We start from the raw sequence: 13,625 nt of genomic DNA, 5'->3' as shown, positions 1-13,625 counted from the left end.
TATTTCAACGCACATGAAAGCACATTTCACAAACTCAACTGCTGGCAGAAAATGGGGTGCTGATGAGCATTCCAAAATTGGTAGATTTAAAAAAAAAAGTATTATGGTCCATGGTGGGAGGGTAGCAACAGGAGTCAGAGGGGGACCAGGCAGGGCAGAAGTCAACTAGAGGAATCACCATCGAGTGTAGGGGGAGCAACCACGGAGTCTGAGGCAGGGGGTGGAGGAGAGTATATAAAAATATATATATTTAAAATGTTTGGGTATGGGGAGCAATGGACGAGGTGAAGATGGGTGGAGGGAGGGAGCAACAAAGAATGTTTGACCGGGCTATAAGCCAATTTTACGTTTTTGGTATGGTCCACAAGAATTCTTTCAGTATCATATTCAATAATACAATAACACTCAGCTTATCCTATCCCTCACCAACGCACCCACAGTCGCCAAGAAAAACTTCCACGAAGGGATGAAAGCTGTCGCCACCTGGATTAGAGTCTGCTACCTCAAGCTCAACTCAGACAAGATAAAAGCTCTCATCCTGGGATCCTCCCCTCCTCTTGAAATGACTCCTGGTGGCCCGCTGCACTGGGAACTCCCCCCACACCCACAGACCACGCACAAAACCTCGGCATCATACTGGACTTCTCGATCACAATAAAGAACCAGATCAACACGGTCTCCTTTTCTATGATTTCTATATACAAAACACTAATGTTCATTTACAAAATCAATTGGCATTTCAGTTTGTTAAAATGTGGATGCTCGTTTTTCATGCCAAGTAATTGAAAAGTGCTTTTAGTGAATGTGTCGTATCAGAAACATTTAGGCCCTCATTATGAGTGGCCCAGTTGAGGTATTTATTACAAAAGGTAAAATCCAAGATCCCAAGGCTTCACAGTTATTGGGTGAGTTAAGTGCATCAAATAGGGGAATGAAATGCAGAATGTATACTTTTTGCACCGAATGTCTCAAATGTAAGGGACATTCCCCGACCCCCCTCAGGATTTTTTTTTTAGACAGGACAAACCTGCCCACATGTACAGAGAACAATGCAGGTGATGCGGTATTTGCCTCAAAACGTATCATCCTGATCCCTACATAAACACATTTTTGCGGAGGGGACAAAATTGCCCAGGCCACTCATAATGAGGACCTTAGTACCAAAAGTGCATCAACTTACGGTAGAGCACACATTTTACCATCTAAACCAATTCACAATTTCTTGCTCCCTCCAGCATTAACCCCCTTCCCTTATTCAGTTACATTGTTCCCCTTTTGGGCACAACACCATGCGTCTCCCCTGGATCATTCTTTTGGACATTTTCTGAACCATGGTTTCTATAAACACCAATCGGCAAGGAGGCATGAGGCGCGGTAAAGAGGCACAGGGCGCGGTAAAGAGGCGCAGGGCGCGGTAAAGAGGCGCAGGGCGCGGTAAAGAGGCCCAGGGCATGGCAAAGAGGCCCAGGGCATGGCAAAGAGGCCCAGGGCATGGCAAAGAGGCCCAGTGCATGGCACAGAGGGGCGAGGCGCGGCACAGAGGGGTGAGGCGCGGCACAGAGGGGCGAGGCCTGGCACAGAGGGGCGAGGCGCGGCACCGAGGGCGAGGCGCGGCACAGAGGGGCGAGGCGCGGCACAGAGGGGCGAGGCGCGGCACAGAGGGGCGCCGCACAGAGGGGCGAGGCGCGGCACAGAGGGGCGAGGCGCGGGCCAGAGGGGTGCGGCGCGGCACAGAGGGGCGAGGCGCGGGCCAGAGGGGCGAGGCGAGGCGCGGCACGGAGGGGCGAGCCAGAGGGGCGAGGCGCGGCACAGAGGGGCGAGGCGCGGCACAGAGCGGCGAGGCGCGGCACAGAGGGGCGAGGCGCGGCACAGAGGGGCGAGGCGCGGCACAGAGGGGCGAGGCGCGGCACAGAGGGGCGAGGCGCGGCACAGAGGGGCGAGGTGCGGCACAGAGGGGCGAGGCGCGGCACAGAGGGGCGAGGCGCGGCACAGAGGGGCGAGGCGCGGCACAGAGGGGCGAGGCGCGGCACAGAGGGGCGAGGAGCGGCACAGAGGGGCGAGGAGCGGCACAGGGGGCGAGGCGCGGCACAGGGGGCGAGGCGCGGCACAGGGGGCGTGGCGCGGCACAGAGGGGCGAGGCGCGGCACAGAGGGGCGAGGCGCGGCACAGAGGGGCGAGGCGCGGCACAGAGGGGCGAGGCGCGGCACAGAGGGGCGAGGCGTGGCACAGAGGGGCGAGGCGCGGCAAAGAGGGGCGGGCGAGGCGCGGCAAAGAGGGGAGGGGCGAGGCGCGGCACTGAGGGGCGAGGCGTGGCACAGAGGGGCGAGGCGCGGCACAGAGGGGCGAGGCGCGGCACAGAGGGGCGAGGCGCGGGACAGAGGGGCGAGGCGCGGGACAGAGGGGCGAGGCGCGGCACAGAGTGGCGAGGCCCGGCACAGAGGGGTGAGGCGCGGCACAGAGGGGCGAGGCGCGGCACAGAGGGGTGAGGCGCGGCACAGAGGGGCGAGGCGCGGCACAGAGGGGCGAGGCAAAGAAGGGCGAGGCAAAGAGGGGCAAGGCGCTGCAAAGATGGGCGAGGCGCGGCAAAGATGGGCGAGATGCGGCAAAGATGGGCGAGATGCGGCAAAGAGGGCGGGGCAAAGAGGGCGGGGCGCGGCACAGAGGGGCGAGGCGCGGCAAAGAGGGGCGAGGCGCTGCAAAGAGGGGCGAGGCGCGGCAAAGAGGGGCGAGGCGCGGCAAAGAGGGGCGAGGCGCGGCAAAGAGGGGCGAGGCGCGGCAAAGAGGGGCGAGGCGCGGCAAAGAGGGGCGAGGCGCGGCAAAGAGGGGCGAGGCGCGGCAAAGAGGGGCGAGGCGCGGCAAAGAGGGGCGAGGCGCGGAAACGAGGGCGAGGCGCGGCAAAGGAGGGCGAGGCGCGGCAAAGGAGGGCGAGGCGCGGCAAAGGAGGGCGAGGCGCGGCAAAGGAGGGCGAGGCGCGGCAAAGGAGGGCGAGGCGCGGCAAAGGAGGGCGAGGCGCAGCAAAGGAGGGCGAGACGCGGCAAAGGAGGGCGATGCGCGGCAAAGAGAGCGGGCGCGGCACAGAGGGGCGAGGCGCGGCACAGAGGGGCAAGGCGCGGCACAGAGGGGCGAGGCGCGGCACAGAGGGGCGAGGCGCGGCAAAGAGGGGTGAGGCGCGGCACAGAGGGGCGAGGCGCGGCACAGAGGGGCGAGGCGCGGCACGGAGGGGCGAGGCGTGGGCCAAAGGGGCGAGGCGCGGCACAGAAGGGCGAGGCGCGGCACAGAGGGGCGAGGAGCGGCACAGAGGGGTGAGGCGTGGCACAGAGGGGCGAGGCGCGGCACAGAGGGGCGAGGCGTGGCACAGAGGGGCAAGGCGCGGCACAGAGGGGCAAGGCGCGGCACAGAGGGGCAAGGCGCGGCACAGAGGGGCAAGGCGCAGCACAGAGGGGCGAGGCGCGGCACAGAGGGGCGAGGCGCGGGCCAGAGGGGCGAGGCGCGGGCCAGAGGGGCGAGGCGCGGCACAGAGGGGCGAGGCGCGGCACAGAGGGGCGAGGCGCGGCACAGAGGGGCGAGGCGCGGCACAGAGGGGCGAGGCGCGGCACAGAGGGGCGAGGCGCGGCACAGAGGGGCGAGGCGCGGCACAGAGGGGCGAGGCGCGGCACTGAGGGGCGAGGCGCGGCACAGAGGGGCGAGGCGCGGCAAAGAGGGGCGGGCGCGGCAAAGAGGGGAGGGGCGAGGCGCGGCACAGAGGGGCGAGGCGCGGCACAGAGGGGCGAGGCGCGGGCCAGAGGGGCGAGGCGCGGGCCAGAGGGGCGAGGCGCGGCACAGAGGGGCGAGGCGCGGCACAGAGGGGCGAGGCGCGGCACAGAGGGGCGAGGCAAAGAAGGGCGAGGCAAAGAAGGGCGAGGCAAAGAGGGGCGAGGCGCTGCAAAGATGGGCGAGATGCGGCACAGAGGGCGAGGCGTGGCAAAGAGGGGCGCGGCGCGGCACAGAGGGGCGAGGCGCGGCACAGAGGGGCGAGGCGCGGCACAGAGGGGCGAGGCGCGGCACAGAGGGGCGAGGCGCGGCACAGAGGGGCGAGGCGCGGCACAGAGGGGCGAGGCGCGGCACAGAGGGGCGAGGCGCGGCACTTAGGGGCGTGGCGCGGCACAGAGGGGCGTGGCGCGGCACAGAGGGGCGTGGCGCGGCACAGAGGGGCGAGGCGCGGCACAGAGGGGCGAGGCGCGGCACAGAGGGGCGAGGCGCGGCACAGAGGGGCGAGGCGCGGCACAGAGGGGCGAGGCGCGGCACAGAGGGGCGAGGCGCGGCACAGAGGGGCGAGGCGCGGCAAAGAGGGGCGAGGCGCGGCAAAGAGGGGCGAGGCGCGGCAAAGAGGGTCGAGGCGCGGCAAAGGAGGGCGAGGCGCGGCACAGGAGGGCGAGGCGCGGCAAAGGAGGGTGAGGCGCGGCAAAGGAGGGTGAGGCGCGGCAAAGGAGGGCGAGGCGCGGCACAGAGGAGCGAGGCACGGCACAGAGGGGCGAGGCGCGGCAAAGAGGGGCGAGGCACGGCACAGAGGGGCGAGGCGCGGCAAAGAGGGGCGAGGCGCAGCAAAGAGGGGCGAGGCACGGCAAAGGGGGCGAGGCGCAGCAAAGGGGGCGAGGCGCGGCAAAGGGGGGCGAGGCGCGGCAAAGGGGGGCGAGGCGCGGCAAATGAGGGCGAGGCGCGGCAAACGAGGGCGAGGCAAGGTGCGGCAAAGGAGGGCGAGGCAAGGCGCGGCAAAGGAAGGCGAGGCAAGGCAAGGCAAAGGAGGGCGAGGCAAAGGGAGTGAGGCGCGGCAAAGGGGGGCGAGGTGCGGCACAGAGGGGCGAGGCACGGCACAGAGGAGCGAGGCGCGGCACAGAGGAGCGAGGCACAGAGGAGCGAGGCACAGAGGAGCGAGGCGCGGCACAGAGGAGCGAGGCGCGGCAAAGAGGGGCGAGGCAAAGAGGGGCGAGGCAAAGAGGGGCGAGGCAAAGAGGGGCGAGGCAAAGAGGGGCGAGGCAAAGAGGGGCGAGGCAAAGAGGGGCGAGGCAAAGAGGGGCGAGGCAAAGAGGGCGGGCGCGGCAAAGAGGGCGGGCGCGGCAAAGAGGGCGAGGCGCGGCACAGAGGGGCGAGGCGCGGCACAGAGGGGCGAGGCGCGGCACAGAGGGGCGAGGCGCGGCACAGAGGGGCGAGGCGCGGCACAGAGGGGCGAGGCGCGGCACAGAGGGGCGAGGCGCGGCACAGAGGGGCGAGGCGCGGCACAGAGGGGCGAGGCGCGGCACAGAGGGGCGAGGCAAAGAAGGGCAAGGCGCAGCAAAGATGGGCGAGATGCGGCAAAGATGGGCGAGATGCGACAAAGAGGGCGAGGCGTGGCAAAGAGGGTGGGGCGCGGCACAGAGGGGCGAGGCGCGGCACAGAGGGGCGAGGCGTGGCACAGAGGGGCGAGGCGCTGCACAGAGGGGCGAGGCGCAGCACAGAGGGGCGAGGCGCAGCACAGAGGGGCGAGGCGCAGCGCAGAGGGGCGAGGCGCGGCAGAGGGGCGAGGCGCGGCAGAGGGGCGAGGCGCGGCAAAGAGGGGCAAGGCGCGACAAAGAGGGGCGAGGCGCGGCAAAGAATGGCGAGGCGCGGCAAAGAGGGGCGAGGCGCGGCAAAGAGGGGCGAGGCGCGGCAAAGAGGGGCGAGGCGCGGCAAAGAGGGGCGAGGCGCGGCAAAGAGGGGCGAGGCGCGGCAAAGAGGGGCAAGGCGCGGCAAAGAGGGGCAAGGCGCGGCAAAGGGGGGCGAGGCACAGCAAAGGGGGGCGAGGCGCAGCAAACGGGGGCGAGGCGCAGCAAACGAGGGCGAGGCACGGCAAACGAGGGCGAGGCGCCGCAAAGGAGGGCAAGGCGCGGCAAAGGAGGGCGAGGCGCGGCAAAGGAGGGCGAGGCGCGGCAAAGGAGGGCGAAGCGTGGCAAAGGAGGGCGAAGCGTGGCAAAGGAGGGCGAGGCGCGGCAAAGGAGGGCGAGGCAAGGTGCGGCAAAGGAGGGCGAGAGGCGCGGGGCACGCAATAGAAGCGCTGGGCACGTAATAGAGGCCCGGTACGCGGAATAGAGGTGGGAGGCGCAGCAAAGAGGCATGGGGGAGGTGCAGCAAAGAGGCACTGGAGAGGTGCAGCAATGAGGCACTGGAGAGGTGCAGCAAAGAGGCACAGGCGAGGCGCAGCAAAGAGGCACAGGCAAGGCGCAGCAAAGAGGCACAGGTGAGGCGCAGCAAAGAGGCACAGGCGAGGCGCAGCAAAGAGGCACAGGCGAGGCGCAGCAAAGAGGCACAGGCAAGGCACATCAAAGGGGCGCGAGGCACATCAAAGAGGCGCAAAGGCACATCAAAGAGGCGCAAAGGCACATCAAAGAGGCGCACAGGCACATCAAAGAGGCGCACAGGCACATCAAAGAGGCGCACAGGCACATCAAAGAGGCGCACAGGCACATCAAAGAGGCGCACAGGCACATCAAAGAGGCATGGGTGAAGCGCAGCAAAGAGGCACAGGTGACAAAAGGCAAACAGCTGCAAGAAGGCACTGGACGAAGGTCCGCAAAGAGGCACAGGGAAAGGTGTGGCAAAGAGCGAGGAGTGGAAAAGAGACAACATAGTTTCCTGCGCAAATGACACTCAGCTTATCCTATCCCTCACCAATGCACCCACAGTCGCCAAGAACAACTTCCACAAAGGGATGAAAGCCGCCGCCACCTTGATGAGAGACTGCTACCTCAAGCTCAACTCAGCCAAGATAAAAGTCCTCATCCTGGGATCCTCCCCTCCGCTTGGAATGACTCCTGATGGCCCGCTGCACTGTGAACTCCCCCCACACCTCCAGACCAAGCACACAAATCCTCGCCATCATACTAGAATTCTCGAACACACTGAACCACCAGTTCAACACTGTCTCCTTTACATACTTCAACACGTGCCACCTGCTCTGAAAGACCATCAGATGGATCCCAACCGAATCCACAGCAGAAGACAACGGCAACAGACCCTACGCCAGTGTCACCCAAAAACTCCTCTGGAAGTGCCAGAACCTACAAAGCTCCACAGCCAGACGGGCTCTAAACATTCCCTGCCCCAACACATCACACAACACCTGTGTGAACTCCACTGGCTCGCAGTTGACAGAAGAATAACTTTCAAGCTCCTCACCCATGCATACAAGGCCCTCCACATCACCGGACCTGCATACCAGAACCACTGTCTCTCATTCCACGCACCCAACAGACCCCTCCGATCCACCCAGCTGTCACTGGCCACCATCCCACGGATCCGCAAGACCAGAACCTGAGGCAGAACCTTCTCCTACCTCGCAGCCAAAACCTGGAAAACCATGCCCCAGCCTCAGGCAATCCCCATCGCTTTCCCAAATCGGGAAGGACTTCAAGACCTGGGTTCTTCGAATGAACCCAGCGCACAGATGGATCTACAGTCACCCCTCTCCTCCAAGCGCCTTGAGACCCTAACAGGTGGGGAGCCACGCTTTAAAAACCTCGGATTGATTGAGGCACGGCAATGAGGCACAGGACGAGTTACGGCAAAGTAGCACAGGGCAAGGTACGGCAAAGCGGTACAAGACATAGCGCTGCAAAGAGGCCCCAGGTGAGGTGCGGTAAAGTGGCAGGGGGAGGCGCAGCAAAGAGGCAGGGAGCAAAACGCTGCAAAGAGGCAGGGAGCAAAATGCTGCAAAGAGCAGGGAGCAAAATGCTGCAAAGAGCAGGGAGCAAAATGCTGCAAAGAGCAGGGAGCAAAATGCTGCAAGAAAGGAGGGGAAAAAATGTTACAAAGAAGAAGGGGGTAAGACACAGCAAAGAGGTAGGGGGTGAGACGCTGCACAGAAGGGGGTGTGGTGCTTAAGAGAGACTAATATGTATATAAGGGTGAGCAACCCAATATACCCTTGCGGGCTTGGGCAAGGTTTGTGAAGGAAATGGCCAGCAAGGGATTTCAATTGAGGAGTTTGTACAGCACTATTAGGACTTGTTGTTTAATCCCAGTACCTAAGTATGAGTTAAATCAATGGCTGTTAAAATCAATTCAAGATAGACATAAGATGTTACCACACTAACATCATGATAGAGCAATGTTGCTCAATAAAACAAAACCAGAAACCAGGATATATTGTCTGAAAATTATTATTAAATTTCAAGGCAAAATATATGTACAAAAACAGTGAATGAACATAAAGTGCAGGGTGCATACATAGATATACAATAAGGATAATCAAGGTCTTGTTTCCTTTTCCTTGGAAATATCCAAATTAAAGTCCAGACTGCTGTATTTCAATGATTGATTGGCTTTAGCCCAGAGTCAGAAGAAAATCAAAAGATGACTGAGGGACCAATTAGGCAGAATTGGACTGAGCAGGTCGACGTTTCGGTCTTATTATGGTTATTTTTAAGACCATCATCAGGACTACAAGGTAGTATATGCAATTGATGACCCTTTATAGCAGTATAGTAGTTTTATTGGCACCGTTGTTTGAAATTATTGACACTGGAGTAGTACACAAAGAAGAATCCAATGTGCCACGGTTGCGCTTGCAACACTTGGGTGCAGTGATGAATAGAAAAGGATACACCGTCTACTTTCAATTGCTGATCGGTTATCTCTATGTATAAATGTGGATTAGTCAGCATTGAGACTTCGGGACATCGGAACGCCCGGATCCCGCGCGTTCCGATGTCCCGAAGTCTCAATGCTGACTAATCCACATTTATACATAGAGATAACCGATCAACAATTGAAAGTAGACGGTGTATCCTTTTCTATTCATCACTGCACCCAAGTGTTGCAAGCGCAACCGTGGCACATTGGATTCTTCTTTGTGTACTACTCCAGTGTCAATAATTTCAAACAACGGTGCCAATAAAACTACTATACTGCTATAAAGGGTCATCAATTGCATATACTACCTTGTAGTCCTGATGATGGTCTTAAAAATAACCATAATAAGACCGAAACGTCGACCTGCTCAGTCCAATTCTGCCTAATTGGTCCCTCAGTCATCTTTTGATTTTCTTCTGACTCTGGGCTAAAGCCAATCAATCATTGAAATACAGCAGTCTGGACTTTAATTTGGATATTTCCAAGGAAAAGGAAACAAGACCTTGATTATCCTTATTGTATATCTATGTATGCACCCTGCACTTTATGTTCATTCACTGTTTTTGTACATATATTTTGCCTTGAAATTTAATAATAATTTTCAGACAATATATCCTGGTTTCTGGTTTTGTTTTATTGAGCAACATTGCTCTATCATGATGTTAGTGTGGTAACATCTTATGTCTATCTTGAATTGATTTTAACAGCCATTGATTTAACTCATACTTAGGTACTGGGATTAAACAACAAGTCCTAATAGTGCTGTACAAACTCCTCAATTGAAATCCCTTGCTGGCCATTTCCTTCACAAGCTTAAGAGAGACGGCATGGTAAAGCAAAGAGGAGGGCTTGGTGCAGCACAGAGGAGAGGGCTGTGGCGCAGCACAAAGATAGGGGGCGAGGTACCACAAAGAGGAAGGGGGCGAGCCACAACAAAGAAGCAGGGGATGAAGCAGAGCTAAGAGGCAGGAGATGTGGCAGAGCTCAGAGGCAGGAGATGTGGCACAGCTAAGAGTTAAGGGACGAGGCCCAACAATGAGTCATGAGGTGCAATGCAGAAAAGAGGCACGGGGTGAGGAGCAACAGTGGGTAAGGCGCAGCAGAGACAGGTGCAAGATGCAGCAAAGAGGCAGGTGCGGGGCGCAGCAAAGAGGAAGGTGCGGGGATGCAGCAAAGAGGAAGGTGAGGCGAAGAGCAGCAAAGAGGTAGGGGCGAAGAGCAGCAAAGAGGTAGGGGCGAAGAGCAGCAAAGAGGAAGGAGCGAAGAGCAGCAAAGAGGAAGGAGCGAAGAGCAGCAAAGAGGAAGGAGCGAAGAGCAGCAAAGAGGAAGGAGCGAAGAGCAGCAAAGAGGAAGGAGCGAAGAGCAGCAAAGAGGAAGGAGCGAAGAGCAGCAAAGAGGAAGGAGCGAAGAGCAGCAAAGAGGAAGGAGCGAAGAGCAGCAAAGAAGTAGGGGCGAAGAGCGGCGAAGAGCAGCAAAGAGGTAGGGGCGAGGCATAGCAAAGGCATAGCAAAGAGACAGGGGTGAGGCGAAGCAAAACAGACAGGAGAGGCGCAGAAAAACAGACAGGAGGTGAGGCGCAGCAAAACAGACAGGAGGTGAGGTTCAGCAAAGAGGCATGAGGCAAGGCTGAGCAAAGAGGCAGGGGCAAGGAACAGCAGGGGCAAGGCACATAAGAGAGGCAGGGGCAAGGCACATAAGAGAGGCAGGGGCAAGGCACATAAGACAGGCAGGGGCAAGGCACATAAGAGAGGCAGGGGCAAGGCACATAAGAGAGGCAGGGGCAAGGCACATCAGAGAGGCAGGGGCAAGGCACATCAGAGAGGCAGGGGCAAGGCACATCAGAGAGGCAGGGGCAAGGCACATCAGAGAGGCAGGGGCAAGGCACATCAGAGAGGCAAGTGCAAGGCGCAGCAGAGAAGCAGGTGCAAGGTGCAGGAAAGGCAGGGGGTGAGGTACAGCAAACAGATGGGGTGAGGTACAGCAAACAGATGGGGCGAAAAGCAGCAAAGAGGCGGAAGCGAGGCACAGCAAGGGACATGTGGCAAAGCAAGGAGGGTCCAGGCACAGAAAAGCGTGGGAAGACACTCAACAAAGCGGACTAAAGGAATGCACAGTAATGGGTACTTGGTGATGCACATACAGCATGGCCTCTGGGTGATGCACTAAAGGGGGCCAATGAGTATGTACAGATTGAAGGCACTGGGCAATGCACATGCTGTAGGCACTGGGTGATGCACAGATATAGGGCCTTGTGTGGTGCACATATTAGATGTACAGAGTGATGCTAAGATCAGTGGGTAAGGGCCAGGGTGAAGCACAGATAGGGGGCCCAGGGTGAAGCACAGATAGGGAACCCTGGGTGAAGGACAAATACGGGGCCCTCGGTGAAGCACAGATACGGGGCCCTCGGAGAAACACAGATACGGGGCCCTCGGAGAAACATAGATGGGGAACTGTGTGAAGCATAGATGGGGAACTGTGTGAGGCACAGATAGTGGGCACTGGGTGAGGCACAGATAGTGGGCACCTGTGTGAAGCATAGATGGGGAACTGTGTGAGGCACAGATAGTGGGCACTGGGTGAGGCACAGATAGTGGGCACTGGGTGAAGCACAGATAGTGGGCACTGGGGGAGGCACAGATAGTGGGCACTGGGGGAGGCACAGATAGTGGGCACTGGGGGAGGCACAGATAGTGGGCACTGGGGGAGGCACAGATACGGGGCACTGGGGGAGGCACAGATACGGGGCACTGGGGGAGGCACAGATACGGGGCACTGGGGGAGGCACAGATACGGGGCACTGGGAGAGGCACAGATACAGGGCACTGATACGGGGCACTGGGGGGCACAGATACGGGGCACTGGGGGGGGCACAGATACGAGGCACTGGGGGGGCACAGATACGGGGCACTGGGGGGGGCACAGATACAGGGCACTGGGGGAGGCACAGATACAGGGCACTGGGGGAGGCACAGATACGGGGCACTGGGGAGGCACAGATACGGGGCACTGGGGGAGGCACAGATACGGGGCACTGGGGGAGGCACAGATACGGGGCACTGGGGGAGGCACAGATACGGGGCACTGGGGGAGGCACAGATACGGGGCACTGGGGGAGGCACAGATACGGGGCACTGGGGGAGGCACAGATACGGGCCACTGGGGAGGCACAGATACGGGGCACTGGGGAGGCACAGATACGGGGCACTGGGGAGGCACAGATACGGGGCACTGGGGGAGGCACAGATACGGGGCACTGGGAGAGGCACAGATACGGGGCACTGGGGGGGGCACAGATACAGGGCACTGGGGGGGCACAGATACGGGGCACTGGGGAGGCACAGATACGGGGCACTGGGGAGGCACAGATACGGGGCACTGGGGGAGGCACAGATACGGGGCACTGGGGGAGGCACAGATACGGGGCACTGGGGGAGGCACAGATACAGGGCACTGGGGGAGGCACAGATGCGGGGCACTGGGGGAGGCACAGATGCGGGGCACTGGGGGAGGCACAGATGCGGGGCACTGGGGGAGGCACAGATGCGGGGCACTGGGGGAGGCACAGATGCGGGGCACTGGGGGAGGCACAGATGCGGGGCACTGGGGGAGGCACAGATGCGGGGCACTGGGGGAGGCACAGATGCGGGGCACTGGGGGAGGCACAGATGCGGGGCACTGGAGGAGGAAAAGATGTGGGGCACTGGGGGAGGCACAGATACGGGGCACTGGGGGAGGCACAGATACGGGGCACTGGGGGAGGCACAGATACGGGGCACTGGGGGAGGCACAGATACGGGGCACTGGGGGAGGCACAGATAGGGAAGGGGCACTGGGTGAAGCACAGATAGAGAGGGGGCACTGGGTGAAGCACAGATAAGGAGGGGGCACTGGGTGAACCACAGATCGGGGAAACTGGGTGAACCACAGATCGGGGAAACTGGGTGAACCACAGATAGGGGAAACTGGGTGAACCACAGATAGGGGAAACTGGGTGAACCACAGATAGGGGGTAGGGGGCACTGGTTGAACCACAGATAGGGGGCAATGGGTGAACCACAGATAGGGGGCACTGGGTGAACCACAGATAGGGGGCACTGGGTGAGCCACAGATCGGGGGCACTGGGTGAGCCACAGATCGGGGGCACTGGGTGAGCCACAGATCGGGGGCATTTGGTGGTGCATAGATGGGCCACTGGGTGATGCACAGATAGGGGGCATTTAGTGATGCACAGATAGGAGTGCATTAAGTGATGCACAGATAGGAGTGCATTGGCTGATGCACAGATAGAATGCATTGGCTGATGCACAGAGAGAATGCATTGGCTGATGCACAGATAGGAGTGCACTGGATGATGCACAACCAAAAACGCAGGGTGTCATGCACAGTGTGCAAGATACAGTGTCCCGTATCCTGCGATAACGCCCCTTTACTGCCCATCACTTTGGGCATTCTAGGATTGGGGGGAGGGTCTCGCAAGTACTATGCGCAGCTTACGTCACACGAGGAGGGGCGCGGGTAGAACAATGCCCGGGCTGCGATGCACGTACCAGGCGGGCAGCCTCGGCCCAGGTGCGGTCCTTCTTCTTCCTCTTGTCTTTCATGTTTGCATCTCATTGATGGAGCTGGTGGCGTGGATGATCCACGGCGCGCGGGTGCTACTGTTGAACCGGAGTGGGCGTATCAGATTGGGGCCGCGACTCGCGCACAGCAGCAGCTGACAGCTCTCGCCGCTGAGGCTTGGAAGCGACTAGTTCCCATCACAGGAAACGGCCGGGCGACGTCGCTACGTCACGTGACTAGCACGTACTGTGCCGCTGAGTGCGCATGTGCAAACGTTTGGGTATGTCTCCGCCTCACCCGAATTAAGAGACCATCTTATTGGAGCAGAGCTGCTCAGGTAGCGGCAGAGACATGCTGATGTGAAGACTAGGGAAAAGTCATACCTGTGCTGTGCTGTGCTGAAGTAGCGGAATGGATAGTAAGAGAAAAGAAAAGCGGT

General features: G+C 60.2%; 1 protein-coding gene across 1 annotated transcript in view; it reads right to left on the bottom strand.

The window, feature by feature from the left end:
• The window catches only part of ASXL3 (ASXL transcriptional regulator 3), a 319,112-nt gene extending 305,744 nt beyond the window's left edge, over positions 1-13,368 (bottom strand). The window contains exon 1 of the mRNA XM_086965699.1: positions 13,174-13,368. Coding sequence (XP_086821825.1) covers positions 13,174-13,227 — 54 coding nt within the window. The 5' untranslated portion in view covers positions 13,228-13,368. The remainder of the gene's footprint in view (positions 1-13,173) is intronic.
• Positions 13,369-13,625: the final 257 nt, after the last annotated feature.

The sequence above is a fragment of the Lissotriton vulgaris genome, chromosome 4_1, assembly GCF_964263255.1.
Source record: "Lissotriton vulgaris chromosome 4_1, aLisVul1.2, whole genome shotgun sequence".
Classification (NCBI taxonomy): domain Eukaryota; kingdom Metazoa; phylum Chordata; class Amphibia; order Caudata; family Salamandridae; genus Lissotriton; species Lissotriton vulgaris.
Note: the sequence above shows the minus strand (reverse complement) of the source record. Positions and strands in the feature narration are given on the sequence as shown.